The sequence below is a fragment of the Euprymna scolopes genome, chromosome 17 (genome assembly GCF_053919585.1).
Source record: "Euprymna scolopes isolate OS-2025 chromosome 17, ASM5391958v1, whole genome shotgun sequence".
Classification (NCBI taxonomy): domain Eukaryota; kingdom Metazoa; phylum Mollusca; class Cephalopoda; order Sepiida; family Sepiolidae; genus Euprymna; species Euprymna scolopes.
Genome location: NC_136498.1, coordinates 3,487,809 through 3,510,389, shown reverse-complemented (window position 1 = coordinate 3,510,389; position 22,581 = coordinate 3,487,809). Strand labels below are relative to the sequence as shown.

The window sequence follows — 22,581 nt, the reverse complement described above, 5'->3', positions numbered from 1 at the left end:
AAAATAATAGTGACCTAATGCTGAAAATAATAGTGACCTAATGCTGAAAATAATAGTGACCCAATGCTGAAAATAATAGTGACCTAATGCTGAAAATAATAGTGACCCAATGCTGAAAATAATAGTGACCTAATGCTGAAAATAATAGTGACCTAATGCTGAAAATAATAGTGACCCAATGCTGAAAATAATAGTGACCTAATGCTGAAAATAATAGTGACCCAATGCTGAAAATAATAGTGACCCAATGCTGAAAATAATAGTGACCCAATGCTGAAAATAATAGTGACCTAATGCTGAAAATAATAGTGACCTAATGCTGAAAATAATAGTGACCCAATGCTGAAAATAATAGTGACCTAATGCTGAAAATAATAGTGACCTAATGCTGAAAATAATAGTGACCCAATGCTGAAAATAATAGTGACCCAATGCTGAAAATAATAGTGACCCAATGCTGAAAATAATAGTGACCTAATGCTGAAAATAATAGTGACCTAATGCTGAAAATAATAGTGACCCAATGCTGAAAATAATAGTGACCTAATGCTGAAAATAATAGTGACCCAATGCTGAAAATAATAGTGACCCAATGCTGAAAATAATAGTGACCCAATGCTGAAAATAATAGTGACCTAATGCTGAAAATAATAGTGACCCAATGCTGAAAATAATAGTGACCCAATGCTGAAAATAATAGTGACCTAATGCTGAAAATAATAGTGACCTAATGCTGAAAATAATAGTGACCCAATGCTGAAAATAATAGTGACCTAATGCTGAAAATAATAGTGACCCAATGCTGAAAATAATAGTGACCTAATGCTGAAAATAATAGTGACCTAATGCTGAAAATAATAGTGACCCAATGCTGAAAATAATAGTGACCTAATGCTGAAAATAATAGTGACCCAATGCTGAAAATAATAGTGACCTAATGCTGAAAATAATAGTGACCCAATGCTGAAAATAATAGTGACCTAATGCTGAAAATAATAGTGACCTAATGCTGAAAATAATAGTGACCCAATGCTGAAAATAATAGTGACCTAATGCTGAAAATAATAGTGACCCAATGCTGAAAATAATAGTGACCTAATGCTGAAAATAATAGTGACCTAATGCTGAAAATAATAGTGACCCAATGCTGAAAATAATAGTGACCTAATGCTGAAAATAATAGTGACCCAATGCTGAAAATAATAGTGACCTAATGCTGAAAATAATAGTGACCCAATGCTGAAAATAATAGTGACCTAATGCTGAAAATAATAGTGACCTAATGCTGAAAATAATAGTGACCCAATGCTGAAAATAATAGTGACCTAATGCTGAAAATAATAGTGACCCAATGCTGAAAATAATAGTGACCTAATGCTGAAAATAATAGTGACCCAATGCTGAAAATAATAGTGACCTAATGCTGAAAATAATAGTGACCCAATGCTGAAAATAATAGTGACCTAATGCTGAAAATAATAGTGACCCAATGCTGAAAATAATAGTGACCTAATGCTGAAAATAATAGTGACCCAATGCTGAAAATAATAGTGACCTAATGCTGAAAATAATAGTGACCCAATGCTGAAAATAATAGTGACCTAATGCTGAAAATAATAGTGACCCAATGCTGAAAATAATAGTGACCCAATGCTGAAAATAATAGTGACCCAATGCTGAAAATAATAGTGACCCAATGCTGAAAATAATAGTGACCTAATGCTGAAAATAATAGTGACCTAATGCTGAAAATAATAGTGACCCAATGCTGAAAATAATAGTGACCTAATGCTGAAAATAATAGTGACCCAATGCTGAAAATAATAGTGACCTAATGCTGAAAATAATAGTGACCTAATGCTGAAAATAATAGTGACCCAATGCTGAAAATAATAGTGACCTAATGCTGAAAATAATAGTGACCCAATGCTGAAAATAATAGTGACCTAATGCTGAAAATAATAGTGACCCAATGCTGAAAATAATAGTGACCTAATGCTGAAAATAATAGTGACCCAATGCTGAAAATAATAGTGACCTAATGCTGAAAATAATAGTGACCCAATGCTGAAAATAATAGTGACCCAATGCTGAAAATAATAGTGACCCAATGCTGAAAATAATAGTGACCCAATGCTGAAAATAATAGTGACCTAATGCTGAAAATAATAGTGACCTAATGCTGAAAATAATAGTGACCCAATGCTGAAAATAATAGTGACCTAATGCTGAAAATAATAGTGACCCAATGCTGAAAATAATAGTGACCTAATGCTGAAAATAATAGTGACCCAATGCTGAAAATAATAGTGACCTAATGCTGAAAATAATAGTGACCCAATGCTGAAAATAATAGTGACCTAATGCTGAAAATAATAGTGACCCAATGCTGAAAATAATAGTGACCTAATGCTGAAAATAATAGTGACCCAATGCTGAAAATAATAGTGACCTAATGCTGAAAATAATAGTGACCCAATGCTGAAAATAATAGTGACCTAATGCTGAAAATAATAGTGACCCAATGCTGAAAATAATAGTGACCTAATGCTGAAAATAATAGTGACCCAATGCTGAAAATAATAGTGACCTAATGCTGAAAATAATAGTGACCCAATGCTGAAAATAATAGTGACCCAATGCTGAAAATAATAGTGACCCAATGCTGAAAATAATAGTGACCCAATGCTGAAAATAATAGTGACCTAATGCTGAAAATAATAGTGACCTAATGCTGAAAATAATAGTGACCCAATGCTGAAAATAATAGTGACCTAATGCTGAAAATAATAGTGACCCAATGCTGAAAATAATAGTGACCTAATGCTGAAAATAATAGTGACCTAATGCTGAAAATAATAGTGACCCAATGCTGAAAATAATAGTGACCTAATGCTGAAAATAATAGTGACCCAATGCTGAAAATAATAGTGACCTAATGCTGAAAATAATAGTGACCCAATGCTGAAAATAATAGTGACCTAATGCTGAAAATAATAGTGACCCAATGCTGAAAATAATAGTGACCTAATGCTGAAAATAATAGTGACCCAATGCTGAAAATAATAGTGACCCAATGCTGAAAATAATAGTGACCCAATGCTGAAAATAATAGTGACCCAATGCTGAAAATAATAGTGACCTAATGCTGAAAATAATAGTGACCTAATGCTGAAAATAATAGTGACCCAATGCTGAAAATAATAGTGACCTAATGCTGAAAATAATAGTGACCCAATGCTGAAAATAATAGTGACCTAATGCTGAAAATAATAGTGACCCAATGCTGAAAATAATAGTGACCCAATGCTGAAAATAATAGTGACCCAATGCTGAAAATAATAGTGACCCAATGCTGAAAATAATAGTGACCTAATGCTGAAAATAATAGTGACCTAATGCTGAAAATAATAGTGACCCAATGCTGAAAATAATAGTGACCTAATGCTGAAAATAATAGTGACCCAATGCTGAAAATAATAGTGACCTAATGCTGAAAATAATAGTGACCCAATGCTGAAAATAATAGTGACCCAATGCTGAAAATAATAGTGACCCAATGCTGAAAATAATAGTGACCTAATGCTGAAAATAATAGTGACCCAATGCTGAAAATAATAGTGACCCAATGCTGAAAATAATAGTGACCTAATGCTGAAAATAATAGTGACCTAATGCTGAAAATAATAGTGACCCAATGCTGAAAATAATAGTGACCTAATGCTGAAAATAATAGTGACCCAATGCTGAAAATAATAGTGACCTAATGCTGAAAATAATAGTGACCCAATGCTGAAAATAATAGTGACCCAATGCTGAAAATAATAGTGACCCAATGCTGAAAATAATAGTGACCCAATGCTGAAAATAATAGTGACCTAATGCTGAAAATAATAGTGACCTAATGCTGAAAATAATAGTGACCCAATGCTGAAAATAATAGTGACCTAATGCTGAAAATAATAGTGACCCAATGCTGAAAATAATAGTGACCCAATGCTGAAAATAATAGTGACCCAATGCTGAAAATAATAGTGACCTAATGCTGAAAATAATAGTGACCCAATGCTGAAAATAATAGTGACCCAATGCTGAAAATAATAGTGACCTAATGCTGAAAATAATAGTGACCTAATGCTCAAAATAATAGTGACCCAATGCTGAAAATAATAGTGACCTAATGCTGAAAATAATAGTGACCTAATGCTCAAAATAATAGTGACCCAATGCTGAAAATAATAGTGACCCAATGCTGAAAATAATAGTGACCCAATGCTGAAAATAATAGTGACCCAATGCTGAAAATAATAGTGACCCAATGCTGAAAATAATAGTGACCCAATGCTGAAAATAATAGTGACCCAATGCTGAAAATAATAGTGACCTAATGCTGAAAATAATAGTGACCCAATGCTGAAAATAATAGTGACCCAATGCTGAAAATAATAGTGACCTAATGCTGAAAATAATAGTGACCCAATGCTGAAAATAATAGTGACCCAATGCTGAAAATAATAGTGACCTAATGCTGAAAATAATAGTGACCCAATGCTGAAAATAATAGTGACCCAATGCTGAAAATAATAGTGACCTAATGCTGAAAATAATAGTGACCCAATGCTGAAAATAATAGTGACCCAATGCTGAAAATAATAGTGACCTAATGCTGAAAATAATAGTGACCCAATGCTGAAAATAATAGTGACCCAATGCTGAAAATAATAGTGACCTAATGCTGAAAATAATAGTGACCCAATGCTGAAAATAATAGTGACCCAATGCTGAAAATAATAGTGACCTAATGCTGAAAATAATAGTGACCTAATGCTGAAAATAATAGTGACCCAATGCTCAAAATAATAGTGACCCAATGCTGAAAATAATAGTGACCTAATGCTGAAAATAATAGTGACCCAATGCTGAAAATAATAGTGACCCAATGCTGAAAATAATAGTGACCCAATGCTGAAAATAATAGTGACCTAATGCTGAAAATAATAGTGACCCAATGCTGAAAATAATAGTGACCCAATGCTGAAAATAATAGTGACCTAATGCTGAAAATAATAGTGACCTAATGCTCAAAATAATAGTGACCCAATGCTGAAAATAATAGTGACCTAATGCTGAAAATAATAGTGACCTAATGCTCAAAATAATAGTGACCCAATGCTGAAAATAATAGTGACCCAATGCTGAAAATAATAGTGACCCAATGCTGAAAATAATAGTGACCCAATGCTGAAAATAATAGTGACCCAATGCTGAAAATAATAGTGACCCAATGCTGAAAATAATAGTGACCCAATGCTGAAAATAATAGTGACCCAATGCTGAAAATAATAGTGACCCAATGCTGAAAATAATAGTGACCCAATGCTGAAAATAATAGTGACCCAATGCTGAAAATAATAGTGACCCAATGCTGAAAATAATAGTGACCCAATGCTGAAAATAATAGTGACCCAATGCTGAAAATAATAGTGACCCAATGCTGAAAATAATAGTGACCCAATGCTGAAAATAATAGTGACCCAATGCTGAAAATAATAGTGACCCAATGCTGAAAATAATAGTGACCCAATGCTGAAAATAATAGTGACCCAATGCTGAAAATAATAGTGACCCAATGCTGAAAATAATAGTGACCCAATGCTGAAAATAATAGTGACCCAATGCTGAAAATAATAGTGACCCAATGCTGAAAATAATAGTGACCCAATGCTGAAAATAATAGTGACCCAATGCTGAAAATAATAGTGACCCAATGCTGAAAATAATAGTGACCCAATGCTGAAAATAATAGTGACCTAATGCTGAAAATAATAGTGACCCAATGCTGAAAATAATAGTGACCCAATGCTGAAAATAATAGTGACCTAATGCTGAAAATAATAGTGACCTAATGCTGAAAATAATAGTGACCCAATGCTGAAAATAATAGTGACCTAATGCTGAAAATAATAGTGACCCAATGCTGAAAATAATAGTGACCTAATGCTGAAAATAATAGTGACCCAATGCTGAAAATAATAGTGACCCAATGCTGAAAATAATAGTGACCCAATGCTGAAAATAATAGTGACCCAATGCTGAAAATAATAGTGACCTAATGCTGAAAATAATAGTGACCTAATGCTGAAAATAATAGTGACCCAATGCTGAAAATAATAGTGACCTAATGCTGAAAATAATAGTGACCCAATGCTGAAAATAATAGTGACCCAATGCTGAAAATAATAGTGACCCAATGCTGAAAATAATAGTGACCCAATGCTGAAAATAATAGTGACCCAATGCTGAAAATAATAGTGACCCAATGCTGAAAATAATAGTGACCCAATGCTGAAAATAATAGTGACCTAATGCTGAAAATAATAGTGACCCAATGCTGAAAATAATAGTGACCCAATGCTGAAAATAATAGTGACCTAATGCTGAAAATAATAGTGACCCAATGCTGAAAATAATAGTGACCCAATGCTGAAAATAATAGTGACCTAATGCTGAAAATAATAGTGACCCAATGCTGAAAATAATAGTGACCCAATGCTGAAAATAATAGTGACCCAATGCTGAAAATAATAGTGACCTAATGCTGAAAATAATAGTGACCCAATGCTGAAAATAATAGTGACCCAATGCTGAAAATAATAGTGACCTAATGCTGAAAATAATAGTGACCCAATGCTGAAAATAATAGTGACCCAATGCTGAAAATAATAGTGACCTAATGCTGAAAATAATAGTGACACAATGCTGAAAATAATAGTGACCCAATGCTGAAAATAATAGTGACCCAATGCTGAAAATAATAGTGACCCAATGCTGAAAATAATAGTGACCCAATGCTGAAAATAATAGTGACCCAATGCTGAAAATAATAGTGACCCAATGCTGAAAATAATAGTGACCCAATGCTGAAAATAATAGTGACCCAATGCTGAAAATAATAGTGACCCAATGCTGAAAATAATAGTGACCCAATGCTGAAAATAATAGTGACCCAATGCTGAAAATAATAGTGACCCAATGCTGAAAATAATAGTGACCCAATGCTGAAAATAATAGTGACCCAATGCTGAAAATAATAGTGACCTAATGCTGAAAATAATAGTGACCCAATGCTGAAAATAATAGTGACCCAATGCTGAAAATAATAGTGACCTAATGCTGAAAATAATAGTGACCCAATGCTGAAAATAATAGTGACCCAATGCTGAAAATAATAGTGACCTAATGCTGAAAATAATAGTGACCCAATGCTGAAAATAATAGTGACCCAATGCTGAAAATAATAGTGACCTAATGCTGAAAATAATAGTGACCCAATGCTGAAAATAATAGTGACCCAATGCTGAAAATAATAGTGACCCAATGCTGAAAATAATAGTGACCCAATGCTGAAAATAATAGTGACCTAATGCTGAAAATAATAGTGACCCAATGCTGAAAATAATAGTGACCCAATGCTGAAAATAATAGTGACCTAATGCTGAAAATAATAGTGACCCAATGCTGAAAATAATAGTGACCCAATGCTGAAAATAATAGTGACCTAATGCTGAAAATAATAGTGACCCAATGCTGAAAATAATAGTGACCCAATGCTGAAAATAATAGTGACCCAATGCTGAAAATAATAGTGACCCAATGCTGAAAATAATAGTGACCCAATGCTGAAAATAATAGTGACCCAATGCTGAAAATAATAGTGACCTAATGCTGAAAATAATAGTGACCCAATGCTGAAAATAATAGTGACCCAATGCTGAAAATAATAGTGACCTAATGCTGAAAATAATAGTGACCCAATGCTGAAAATAATAGTGACCCAATGCTGAAAATAATAGTGACCCAATGCTGAAAATAATAGTGACCCAATGCTGAAAATAATAGTGACCCAATGCTGAAAATAATAGTGACCCAATGCTGAAAATAATAGTGACCCAATGCTGAAAATAATAGTGACCCAATGCTGAAAATAATAGTGACCCAATGCTGAAAATAATAGTGACCCAATGCTGAAAATAATAGTGACCCAATGCTGAAAATAATAGTGACCCAATGCTGAAAATAATAGTGACCCAATGCTGAAAATAATAGTGACCCAATGCTGAAAATAATAGTGACCCAATGCTGAAAATAATAGTGACCCAATGCTGAAAATAATAGTGACCCAATGCTGAAAATAATAGTGACCCAATGCTGAAAATAATAGTGACCCAATGCTGAAAATAATAGTGACGCAATGCTCAAAATAATAGTGACCCAATGCTGAAAATAATAGTGACGCAATGCTCAAAATAATAGTGACCCAATGCTGAAAATAATAGTGACGCAATGCTCAAAATAATAGTGACCCAATGCTGAAAATAATAGTGACCCAATGCTCAAAATAATAGTGACGCAATGCTGAAAATAATAGTGACCCAATGCTGAAAATAATAGTGACGCAATGCTCAAAATAATAGTGACCCAATGCTGAAAATAATAGTGACGCAATGCTCAAAATAATAGTGACCCAATGCTGAAAATAATAGTGACGCAATGCTCAAAATAATAGTGACGCAATGCTGAAAATAATAGTGACCCAATGCTGAAAATAATAGTGACGCAATGCTCAAAATAATAGTGACCCAATGCTGAAAATAATAGTGACGCAATGCTCAAAATAATAGTGACCCAATGCTGAAAATAATAGTGACGCAATGCTCAAAATAATAGTGACGCAATGCTGAAAATAATAGTGACCCAATGCTGAAAATAATAGTGACGCAATGCTCAAAATAATAGTGACCCAATGCTGAAAATAATAGTGACGCAATGCTCAAAATAATAGTGACGCAATGCTCAAAATAATAGTGACCCAATGCTGAAAATAATAGTGACGCAATGCTCAAAATAATAGTGACGCAATGCTGAAAATAATAGTGACGCAATGCTCAAAATAATAGTGACGCAATGCTCAAAATAATAGTGACGCAATGCTGAAAATAATAGTGACGCAATGCTCAAAATAATAGTGACGCAATGCTCAAAATAATAGTGACGCAATGCTGAAAATAATAGTGACGCAATGCTCAAAATAATAGTGACGCAATGCTCAAAATAATAGTGACGCAATGCTGAAAATAATAGTGACGCAATGCTCAAAATAATAGTGACGCAATGCTCAAAATAATAGTGACGCAATGCTGAAAATAATAGTGACGCAAGCTCATATGGTATTGGAGTTTATATACTTCGTACCAAAAGGATTCATCTAAAGTATTTTAGATGAAGTTTAGAATATTATTAAGTTGTAATAATAGAGCGAAAGAGATCGGTACACATCATACTTTGTTGAAAGTATGAACTAATAATGATTCCAAATTTTTTCTCCAATTCCAATACAATTACTGATTCTGTTCTCAATTCCAATACAAATACCGATTTTGATTCTAAATACTTAGCCATAGATGTGTGTGTTTTAATTTTATTTTCTAATTACCGTAAAACCCCCATGTCATATGTGCATAGATTTTTGCAATACACTGGCGAAAGGGATCATCTGTAGATTTTAGTTTAAAGTCAATACATATTTATCACTAGCAGGACCCGTTAACTGGCGTTGTTCTATGGTAGCACCCCACCCACGTAAAAAATTGAAGTACGGTTGTTAAGAATGGCTATTGGAATGGACACCCCTACCTTAAAAGTTAAGAATTTAAAATAAAACTAAGTTCTTGTATTTTTTTTTGAAAAGCAAACTCAATCCTCGAGAAAAAGGAAAGGATAAATAGAACATGGTAATTATGCAGATAACGGACGTCGGTTTTTAGAACCAAAATAAAACATAGGCTTTTGGTTTTTGTTTTCTCAGGAACCATCGTTTCATTTTGTGTGATCGCTTTTATTGCATGGTAACTCATTAATGGATTTTGTTTTCACAATTAAGCAAACAATAAATGTAAGTTACGTCTTAGGAAAAAGATAATCTAGTTTATTTTTGGAGTGTAATAGTTTCACAAACAAAAAATTTAAGACTTTTGTAATGGATTAATTTCTAGAACTATATAAATAAAACGTAAGAATGTTGTGTACGTACAGAAATGGCAGCGTGTTTTATAGTTGCAAACTGTTCGTTTAGTGGTGGAATAACCAAATAGAGGAATTGTAAAATGCATACTTCTCAGTCAACCAACAGGACTGGATTTCTAGACAGGAGAAATCATTTCTGCAGAATGAATGTGGTAAGAATATACGATTGTATAGGCAATTTGTAGTCAGTTAATGATTGGTAATATTCAGAAAAGTAGAAAGAAGTATAAATGCACACGGTGCTGAATGAGGGCATAAGACTTGTGGAAGTGGGGGGTAAAAATCTAGATACTTCCTCTATAGGTTACGACGATGATGAACGTGGCGTTCCTCAGAATAAATGTTATGTTTTAATATTACGAAATAAATATGCATGTAAATGCGTTCTATAGTTAAATAATGTAATGGCTGATGGTGTAAACATAATAAATTTTTATGTGTCATCTGTTGTTGTCAACCTATGCTAGTTTCGTCCAGAAAATTGAACCCCTTTTATTATATACAAGAAGATTACTACCAGCAATGGAAAATTTTGTTTTTAAACAAAAAAAAATCATTTTTGACATCGAAAATTGGTATAGTTTTTTTTTGATACCTCAAAAAGTTGTGATTTTTCATATTCCAATTCTGATTAATTGTACCAACACTAGTGCATAAGCATTTCAGTTTATACATTTATTTTTAACTTCTGCTCGACAAAACTCGATTTTGCAATAGCAATTGTTTGTCTGGCATAGTTTCCTATTATTTGCCATATGTTATGGATATGATCATTTGTTGAGAGGACAGATGGCACTGTGAATATGCCATTTTTATTTTTATTTAAAAAAAAAATTATATGCATTTTATATACACACATATATTCTTTGTTTTCATTGCTTGTAATGAAAGTAGCTTGTTATACATGTTTGGTCGACTTAACAATAACAATCTTTGATACAATAACCTAATTAAAATACAAAACAGAAACAAAAAAAAAACATTAATGTTGTCTTCTATTTTTGTTTTCTTGAAATGTAAAAAATATTCGGAGTATGAAATAACCATTACAATCCGATTCTATATTTACCTTTGCCAAGGCGATTTTTTTAAATTAACTTTGTTATGATTTGGTTGTGTACAACCGAGCGATCATATCGCTTGACCAATCATCAGTAAACTTAACCAAAATATCGGTCAACTTAAAACTGATTTAATGTTGGGTTAAATTAAAGATCAGGGTTATGGAAAAGGTGAAAGTACTTATTAATTTTATTAATCATTTCTTTTTCTTTTGTTTAATGTCAGCCATTTTGTATTTTCTTCTTATTAGCATAAAAGTTTTTTTTTTTTTTTTTTTTTTCAAAAAATGAGTAGTTGTTGGCAAATAATAAAAGTAATCTTAATTTATTTGTTTTTACAAAAATACAATATAGTGAGATGTATTAGGTTAGCCACTATGTTTCCATTTTAAAACTTTAAACAGTTTAATAAAATATTTTTTAAAAATGGGGAGAGGTAGTTTGCTTGAGGCCTTGCTGGTAAACAAATGTGTTTAAGAAGGCTGGTAGTAATGTAGGATACTAGGAGGATGTATGAACAAAAACTAACAAAGGTATTTAAATTATAAATTTTTGTCTATTTCTCATAAATCTTTCACAAGTAAATCGGGGGAAAGCAAAAAAAAAAAGATGTTAAAAATTCTCTTGACATTTTTATGATATGAAAGTTAACAGAAATTAAAAAAAATTTTTTTTTTAATTTCTAAATGATTCCAAAATAGAATTCTTGAAAAAATGATTCCAAAATAGAATTCTTGAAAAAATGATTCCAAAATAGAATTCTTGAAAAAATGATTCCAAAATAGAATTCTTGAAAAAATGATTCCAAAATAGAATTCTTGAAAAAATGATTCCAAAATAGAATTCTTGAAAAAATGATTCCAAAATAGAATTCTTGAAAAAATGATTCCAGAAAGCATTAGGAAATTTATTGCCAATTCATTATTTTTTGTTTGGTTACCTTAAAAAAAAAATTCAATTTCCTCGGACACAACACGCTGGCACAGTGTGAATAGGTATTGTTCATATCAGTCAAGAATACGTCTTTATCAATTCAACAGTGGCTTTGCTTCTGTCAGGCCAAGGTTCTGTTCAGTTTTACAAAGTTTGTCCTGCTAGGCTTTACCTTTTTATTTATTTATTTATTTATTTTTTTTGAGAGAGAAGCAGTTAGCTTATTGAAGTGCTCCTACAGGGGAAGGATGATAGGGCTGCTCAGGCATATTTTTCAACCAGAGTGTGCTTTTGATAGTGTGCTGGTTTTTCCAAACCTCACCTAACCTTGTCTAATTTCTGCGAAATAGGCTATAAAAGCACTTCTTTGGCTTAATAAAAAATTTCATGATCGTCATAAGTTTTTGCTTGAAAATCCTCCATATTATTTTTGTGAATTTCAATGTTGCTTGTTATTTGTCTCTTCATGTCTACAGCTGCACTATGCATTCCAAGATAACCAATATTTATACATGGTAATGGATTTCATGCCTGGTGGTGATCTGGTGAATTTAATGAGCAATTATGATGTACCAGAGAAGTGGGCCAAGTTTTACTGTGCAGAAGTCGTCCTTGCCCTTGATGCGATTCATTCTATGGGATTTGTACACAGGTAACTTTCAACCCCCCCTTTTTTTTTTTCATATTTGATAACTATTTTGTTAAAAAATTTTTTCATTGGTCCCCTGTAAATCCACCCTTGTCTGTTCATCTTTCCACACTTTTCTCAATAAATCTGGAATTTTAAAAAGTTTTGCACAAATAAATCTGTAATTTTTAAAAATTTTGCACAAACGTTAAATATATGAGTAAAAAAGTAACAGGATGGATTTTCCAGAAAAAGTACTTTAATGATGAATGCTCTGACGGACTACAAGCACTTGTATCCCCTCAACGTGACCCCCCCCCCCGGACAAACTCGACAAGCAGCTAAATCCCACCCCTTCACAGTAGAGATCCCTAGGTGTAAGAAGGCATTGTACTACAATACTTTCTTCCCCTGAACTGCTAAACTTTGGAACTCGCTTCCGGGATTCTGCTTTCCCAACTGTACTGACATGCAGAAGTTCAAGTGTAATGTGAACAGACATCTTGCCACTCATCTTTCTTCATAATACCTCTGCAACATGTCCCCAATAGTAGCCCCCTACTTAAAGGGGCACTGTGCCTTGTTTGGGGTGAAAATTGAATAAAAAAAAAAACAAGCAAACAAAAACTCTGGTTGTTCCCCTAGGGATGCCTTTAAAATTGACTTTTGTGCTTATTAAAAAAAATTGATGCCTTCGATTTTTATAAAACTTTCTGGAAAGTTGTAACTAACTGATTTCTATATAATTTTGTTTGTCTATACTTCGCAATAACTCTTGGGTGTGCCTTGGGACTCTTTTAGGGCTAATAAAAATACTCCATTTTTGGGACTATTTTATCATATCTGTTCAAAATTTTCTGTGTATGTCTATTTAACAGTTTTGCATGGTGCTGAACTCAAATTAAAATATGTAAAGGCTTTGGGGACTTTTGGGATTAAATGGGCGGGTGGGGGGGGGCAAATGATGAACTTAGTCATTTCTTTTTTTGCATGGTGCAGAACTGAAATTTACATATGTCAAGGCCTAAAACTGCACTGTTTGTTCATTTTCACCAGGATTTGACGTCCCCTGGGGACTTTTGGGGCTAAATGTTGGGGGAGGGGGCAAATGCTGAACTTAGTCATTTTTTAATGCCTCATTCACTGTGCATTCACAGGGGACCATGCATGCTTCACTTGTTTGTTTTTTTACTTCATGTTTCTGTGTTTTTCTAAATTATTTTTCATTTTTTTTCTTGACCATTTACTTTCCTTCTGCCCTCCCTACTCCCCTCTTCATCTCCTTAATCCCTCCATCCCCTTCCTCTGTTCCCCTTTTGTAGTTGTGTCCAAGAAATATTGCCAATCAGTCTGTTAGGCTTGATAAATCTGCACACGTTTTACGAATCTGTATTTCTTGTCATCCAAGATATTTCCTGACTTTCGATAACATTCCATGATTTATGAGAACAACAACAATCGAAAAACCCAAGTGCTTGTCTGCCAATTTTATTTTTTCTCATTTTTGCAATTTGCCGTTCTAACTATGGAAGGAATTCTTGGCAGAAAACAATCTAAATTCCTCATTTACTATTCACAATATGAAAAGAGAAATAACCTATCTGTATCATAATGTTCCGCGTTACTTAGTGATAAAATGCTTTTCAAGTCAAGTGTAAATATACTTGACATGCTATAACTTTTGAGGTCAGCTGTGACTTGTATACAAGTAGTGGACCTGATCGGTTAATTTAACGTTTCATAGGAAGGATTTGAAGTTGGTAATTAGCAATTAAGAGATTTTTATTGGAAGACATAAAATTTGGATGGATACGTTCAATTAAAAAAAATTTTTGTAAGGTAGTAAATCAAATATATTTAAAATTAAAATGGTCGTCTTCACGCACCAATTCATGGTAACCTACTAAAAAGAGAATGAGAATATTGTCTCCCCGAGACTGGCAATAACGTAATCTTTAGCAAAGTATGCAACAACGAAAACAGTTTTGACAAATGATGTGTATTCATCTAAAACTTTTGGATATTCTTTACTTCAACAATGTTTAATATGACAAAGTTAATGAGCCTGATGATTTCCTTGTGGAAAAAAAACATAAACGCTTCTATACTTGCCATATATATGAAGTGGCTTCAATAAGTTTCCAGACGTTTTTGTATGGGAACACATACTTCGGACTAGCCCCCCTTCAAAGTAATCTCCTCCGGCTGCAATGCACTTGTACCGTTCCAACAGCTTCTGGAAGGCCCATGTCAATGACGCTCATCACAGCCTCTAAAGGTTTCCCTTGAGCTGAGAGAATAATCAAAAGTAACAGGTAGCAAGGTCTGGATTATAGGGAGGGCGAGGAAGTGTCTTTATGCCCATCCTCGTCAAATAGTCTGACCTTTCTTTCTGATCTCTGAGCATCCTTGGGACAAGCTTTGTGCAAATCCTCCACATTTCCAGTTCCTCGCAAATAGTTGTGTGTACAGTTCCCACACTGACATCAAACTGGGTACTTATTGTCTTTATAGACACATGGCAGTCCTCATCCATGAAATTCTGGTGTTCTGACTTCCTTACTCCTCACACCTCTCATCATCCATCACAGACTCCCTGCCTCCATTGAATCTCTTATACCACTCAAAAGCTGATGCTCGATTCATACAAGATGGTCCAAAAGTAGTCTAAAGCATTCCATAAGTTTCTGTGGCATTTTTTTCCAAGTTTAAAACGGTTTTATTGCATATCGTTCTTCTAAAATGTCCTCATGTCTAGATTGCATTTTTGAAATTCACTAGCTGTGACAATCAGGCTTTGGTAGGATGTATTCCAATTCCTGCTGTAGCTGTTCAGTTGAACCTGAAATCATAAAAATTGGTCAGTCATTTCATAAGATGTATTGCAATGACATACTGAATTTTCAAGGGTCTACAATTTTAAATGCCTTCACAAAAAAAGTCTGGAAACTTATTAAAGGCGCCTTGTAATATATATAATCTACAATACTCAAAACCATCTACAATCAATATTTCCTATCAAACCAGTAACAATATTTTAAAATTCTTAGCATGATACAATTCTTATCCTATAACCCAAATTCTAACACACAGAATTTAGAATGTTCATGTCCCTCCTTACAACACCCTGGCGTCTACTTGTCTACAAATACTTGCCACACAGCTGCTATTGAAATTTGTTCATTTGCTCTTCTCACCTAATGATGATTCAACTTAGAATTGAAAATGTTCATGACACATATGGAACTTTAATTTTGATTTTCACACAAAAAAGAAGTTGAAAAATATAAGATACTAGCAGGACTCGTTAACTTACGTTAGCCGGTGGAAGCCCCCCCCCCCTGCAAAAAAAAAGTAAACTACACCTGTTGTTAGTAGCCACTGCCATCTCTGAACAATTGCAGACACTGGCGGTCACAGCCGAAATGAAGTAATCTGGCTTTCACTGGCAGTTAGTGATGGTTTGGGGAGTTAGCATGCAGGTACTGTTTGAATTTAAAAAAAGCAATTAAGGAAATGCATAAATCAGAATGAATTAATACAATTACAAAAATGGTCCATTAGAATAATAATAATGGAAAGTAAAAACAGAAGTTTTAGAGGTTAGGTCATCTCATATGGACTGTTTAGAATGATCGAAATCAGTGGTAGCAGTCCTAGCTGATTCTGTTTAAGTCTTCTTCTTTTCAACTCTTCCACCAATAGTATTAAATTAAATTCCAGTTTTATGTCATCTTTTTTTAACGTGTAAAACAAAACAATTATGACTTTTTTCACTTCATTTCTCTGAGTATTGTCATGTTAAGAACATCGTTTGAAATAGGCATCCCAAAAATGTTAAGAACGACTTTTGGAATAGACACCACCAACCTTCCCATTGTAAGAATGGCATTCAGAATAGACACCCCAAACATCCCCATGTAAAGAACAGCTTTTGGAGTAGACAACTTCCTTTTTATTGGCGGGGATGTGGGGAAAAAATTCCCCTAAATGAAACTTTGATAATCATTGTCAGCATACCCACCCACAGATGGAAAAAAAAAAAAAAAAAATGGCAGTTTCGATGGGAGAATAGATTTCTTTATCGTACGTGCATACAAACCTGGCAGCCAGTGAATTACAGTGCATAATACAAGTCTTTATATCTTTATCAGTACTTGTCTCCGCAAAATTTGAATGAGATTTTTTAAATCAGTATAATCGAAAACCGTTCAAAGTAGTCATTCTAAAGAAAATGTGGAGGTGGCCCTAATATATAAATTTAGCCTCCCACCCCACCCACACACGCACAAAAAAAATCTCAAGAATCAGTCTCGAAAAGAAATGTAAATAAAATACTCCACCAAATTCAATTCCCCATGTAATAAAATTTACGATAAAACTGTAGCATGGTAATCGGTGTAAAAAATTGGTTATTATAACTAAAAACAAAGCCAAATTTTCAAGCATGCGTGCACGTCTGTCAATTGAGGTATGAAAGCAAAAAAAAAATGGAAAATATGTAAAGAGTCTGACAAAATCTGTAAGATATTAACTGAAATAAACATAGTTATTTGAAAAGGTATGCAGTAAAAACCCTAAAATCAATTGCTAAAAAAGGTTACATATTTTTATATATTTTTTTTATTATAAGGATGGTGAAAAAATAAAATATAAAATATAGTTAAATATAAAAATATTTTTACAGTTTTAAAATTGGAAGAATATATACAGTGAGATACAAAATGAGCGAGAGAGAAGAAATATTTGTTTTGTCTTCCGAGAGAGAGAGAGAGAGTTGGGAAGAATATATAGAGCAAAAGAATCCAGTAGATCGCACAGGTTTAAATAAACTATATATGAATGCATTACCTAAAAAAACGTAGCTATTTTTGAAGAAAATATAATTAATTACTGACACAAACATACAAAGCGATCGAACGACTAATTTACTCATAGGGCAGAAGTAGGTATCATTGTGACGCCCTGTTTGAATGGTACATTAGCATTTGTTTAGCATGCTACTACCATTAATCCAGAATATAGGAATGGTCAAAGTTCATTCAATCAGGAGGAACAGAATTAGTCTAGGGAGACTTTATTATTTTTGTAATGGAAAAGGGAAAGATTATGGTATGTGAATGAGTTAATGATTCATTTACGAAGGGTGAAACCTCATATCTGTTCAAAGTGCAGAATACCTCCCGGTGATGACTGGGAGTGGTAGGAGGACGTTATTTAGAGGGAAAAATAGAAACTTCCTCTAAATATGGTTGCGATTGTGATAATGTTGCTCCTAGGATGTAATGTAGGATTTTATTACAATGACTAGATGTGTCTATAATGGCATTCTAAAGTTACATAAGATAGTGACTAATAGCTTAGACATAATAAATTGTTGCAAACCTACGGTACTTTGGTCCAGAGGGGAATTTCTGCAATCAAAATATCATATAGAAGTTAATGAAATAGAAGCAATGTTATTTTTTTAAGTGTTTGCTTAGATGAAAAATGCTGCCTAAATTACACACAATGCAAATATGTGTACACACACAGACATTTTATGGTGTTGAAGGAGGTTAAAATAGTATTCAAACATTGTCTATCTCTCTTGTCGATCATCATAATAATCATCATCATCATCGTCATAATACATTCTTCTCATGACTTTTACTGAGAAATTTTCCATCTGACATTTCACTTTGTAAAAAAAGATTTTCGGTAATGAATCCAAGATTGTTTCAAGGCAAAATCTACATGAAACGAAAGTGAATTGTTCAGGGAATTGAATTCCGACATGAATATTTTCTTTGGCTTATGCATACTGTACATGTGTGCGTGTGTCTCTCTCTTCCCATTTTCCTATCTTTAACATGAAAGAAGCCAAAAAGCTTCAATAAAAGAGGTAAATATCTCTTAGGTGAAACGAGGAGGGGGAGGGGTCTTTTTTGATAAATATGCCTCCTTCATTATGGAAGGCTTTGCTTTACACTTTTTATATAAACATTCTTTTATATAATAGGCATTAGAGAAGTTTAGATTTACATTAATTTTAGCAAATGACTTTTCCATAACTTTTCACTTCTGTTTTGGAGGGGGGGGGATCTCTCTCTTTTTTTGCTCCCCCAGTGTTAATCAGAAAATGACGTGCTTTTTTTCCCCAAAAAAACTGGTGTTTAGTAGAATGCTCAGCTTTGGATCACTGTGGCATCGTTCTGACAATCTAGAGTCTGTTCCAAACTATAATGGACCCTTTTTTATCAATCTAAATATGGTCTAACTTGGTCTTAAGAAGTTCACTCTCTCAGGCATTATCTCCTTCTTTGGTGGTTTTTGGCCAGCAGATAAATAGTGATTCATTAGGATGCATAAGATCAAATGAAGGGTTCGAAAGCGTTTCTTTTTTTTTTTTTTACGCTATAGTCATTGTTTATCAAGACCTGGTGGCCACTCAAGGGTAATGGTTAATGAGTATCAAGGGAGACAACACAGTGGAGATTGGTGATGGTAGAAATTAGATAGAAATAAATTATTTCAGAAGATGGTTCAACAAGAACCATGTTGTGGGAAGCTGGGAACCAGCTCCACAGTATTGTATTCCACGGATGAGCAGTTCTGGTGAAAAATGCTTTTCAGTTAGCTGAAAAGTAGTTCTACTTTGTATGTTTTTGTACTGACGCTCACAATACTGACTCCTAGTGTTTTATTCTGCGCTAGAATATCCGTCCCAGGGAAGGTAAAATTCTTTGAATAGAATAGTTCTGCACTCTGTTCATATCTTCTTACAGATGCTAAACTTCTGACTGACCAACAATATGGATTTAGACATGCCCGCTCCACAGCTGACATCCTCACTGTAATCTCTGAACGTATATACCATTCACTGGACAAAGCGGAGGAGGGCAGAGCGGTAGCTCTAGATATATCTAAGGCTTTTGACAGGGTATGGCACAAGGGTCTCCTCAGGAAAATTAAATCATACGGTATCACTGGTAGAATACTTAACATAATTAGGTCCTTCTTAGATAAGAGAAAAATCCAGGTTGTCCTCGACGGTCGTACATCTAAACAGTGGGATATAAATGTGGGAGTGCCTCAGGGGTCTATCCTTGGACCTCTATTGTTCCTAATATTTATTAATGACCTCCCCGACAAAACTGCCTCTGAGATGGGTATATATGCTGATTACACTACACTCTATAACAGGCATGACAGGAAAACAAATGAACACATATCTAAAGAAATGGCAAAAACACTAGAGGATGACCTCCAATCTGTAGTGGAATGGGGACATAAATGGATGGTCACATTCAATGCTGCCAAGACTAAACTGGTTTCCTTCAATAACTACAAGAAACCTTCTCTGCCACCTATAGCAATGGCCAGTGACTCCCTGTCTGAGAGTACATCTTTCAAACTGCTTGGCCTAACGTTCACAGGAAACATGAGTTGGAACAATTATATTGAAAACATTATCAGGGCTGCTGCGAAAAAGGTAGGCTCTCTCTACCGTGCTAGAAAACTACTGACACCTGAAAGTATCCTGTACCTCTACAAGGCCACCATTCGCCCATGTATGGAGTATTGTTGTCACATTTGGGCTGGTGCATCTGCTACTAGTCTCTCACTCCTAGACAAGGTTCAAAAAAGAGTCGCCAATCTGATAGGCCCTGAACTGGCATCAATGCTTCAGCCTCTGTCCCATCGACGGAGCGTTGCATCCCTCTGCCTGTTCTACAAGTACTTTAATGGTGAATGCTCTGACGAACTGCAGACACTTGTGCCCCCACGACGTAGACACCCTCGACAAACCCGACAGGCAGCTAAATCTCACCCCCACACAGTAGAGATCCCTAGATGCAAAAGATCTTTCTACCCCAGTAGTTTCTTCCCCAGAACCGTTAGACTCTGGAATTCCATTCCAAGTTCTTGCTTCCCCAACTGTACTGACATGCAGAAGTTCAAGTGCAACGTGAACCAACATCTTGCTGCCCAAATCCCAACATAGCGTCCCAGTAGTTGCTGCCCCTGATAGTAGCCCCCTACACCAAAGTGGCAATGTGCCTTGTTTGGGGTGAAAAAGTAATTAAAAAAAAAAAAAATTAAAATTTGGACCTAATGATACTAAAATCCTGACACCTTAGAATGGATGAATAACATTGTCGGTAGAGACATTAGCAAAAGATACACCTTTTCAAAGTTTCTTTTGTGCTTCCTGCAGTTTTCTTTTGAAAAGAGAAATGTCCATACGTGAATTATATTTGGATGTAAGCATTTATTTCCATGCTGGATCCCTTTCATCAGAGTTGCGTACACTTTGGACAAGTCTACATTTTATAAACTTGCCCCCTTTGACTTCCACTGGAGCACAAGGGCCTCATCTGTTCATCGACACGTTAGGTACCAAACTAATCTCTCCTCATGTGTATATCTAAATCTTTTCTTTCTTTACTTCTCTGATGTCACTAATAAATCATCTTTATTGTTTTCCTAAATTTCTGTGTATGTGAGTTATGGAAACTAAAATTCCTTTCTACCAAGTTAACATTCCTGGTACATATTTTGCATAAATATTTTATCTTTCAATAAGTACCTAATCTGCTTCGATAACATTATTTCTGTTATTTAAGCATTCATTTTTGTTATCGAAATATTTCTACAAACTAAACACTAGTAGGTTCTTTAATATGGCTGGGGTACATTCAAAATGAATGTTTCTGTTTAGAGCATAATTGAATCATTTTAAACTTCAATTCAAGCCGTTATATATAAAAATAATTGTATCAAGTCAACAGTAGGTTCTCTATAGTGCAATATAGGCTACAATGTATTTTGGATTAAGTCACTGCGGGGAGGCATGTGAAGCTTCCTCCTAGTGTATCATGATGGATCCCCAACTAGAGCTGGCAATGAATCGATTTGATTGAAAAATGAATAATTTCACTGATTTTGATGACAATAAAAATATGGGGGGGGGGAAGCAGTCATTTATTATCATTCAGTCCAGGGCAATGTTTGGTCTCCCTGCTAGTGTTCTTGTAAATTTCCTCTTATTTTAGTCAAAAAATAAGGAAAAGAAATGACTTTTTTTATGGCTGTTAAAAGTGAATGAAATGCTTTTCTTTTTTTTATTATTAGTTATTCACTGTTTTTTTATAAACATTTGCATTCACAGTTCTTTCCTTCCTTTGTTACAAGCAGGGCTACCTGGTGTTGCTCAGGGATATAACAAACAGAATAGGTTAAAAAGTGTGTGTAAAACGTCTTTATGTCAAAACTTCTTTCTCTATCAATCTTTCTTTATTGATCTTTTCCTGTCTTCCACCTTTTTTTTTTTTTTTAACCTCTGCTCTTACTTTATTGAAAATAATAATAATGTCATTCATGTCTCCTTTATTATAGATAACATTGTAAATAACTGAAAAACTGACCCACCCTTCTCTTGACAAAACCTAACCTAGTTGATTATAAGGAATTATTATTTTTTTCATTTTAAATATTCATCCAGGGTAATGCTGATCAAGAATATACCCACTTTGTGGCGGTTTGTTTTGTAGTTTTTGGGCTTTTAGCTGGACATACAAACATATACAGACAACTGCCATTTATAAAATAGATTATTAGCAGTTATTAAGATTCTTTGTTGATAAAAGGAAATTTGCATGCGTGAATATTGAAATGAGTCACACACAAGTTCACTGTTATGAGGGTTGTTAGAAAAGTAAAGCACCCCCACTTTTTTTTTTTTTTTGTTAACTCAAAAAGTTGAAGAGATACGAAGACAGGATTTGTACAAAAATGAGTGACTGTTTTCTCATGTACTTTTGCCAGGAATTTCATGACAGGAGTTGCTTTCTTAGTCTCTCATCGTCTGCAACAAAAACATGAAACATTCAG

At 34.1% G+C, this 22,581-nt stretch overlaps 1 protein-coding gene across 1 annotated transcript in view; it reads left to right on the top strand.

Moving 5' to 3' along the window:
* LOC145296653 (rho-associated protein kinase 2-like) overlaps positions 1 to 22,581 on the top strand; it is a 407,811-nt gene that overhangs the window by 271,857 nt on the left and 113,373 nt on the right. The window contains exon 6 of the mRNA XM_080142590.1: positions 12,554 to 12,729. Coding sequence (XP_079998716.1) covers positions 12,554 to 12,729 — 176 coding nt within the window. The remainder of the gene's footprint in view (positions 1 to 12,553; positions 12,730 to 22,581) is intronic.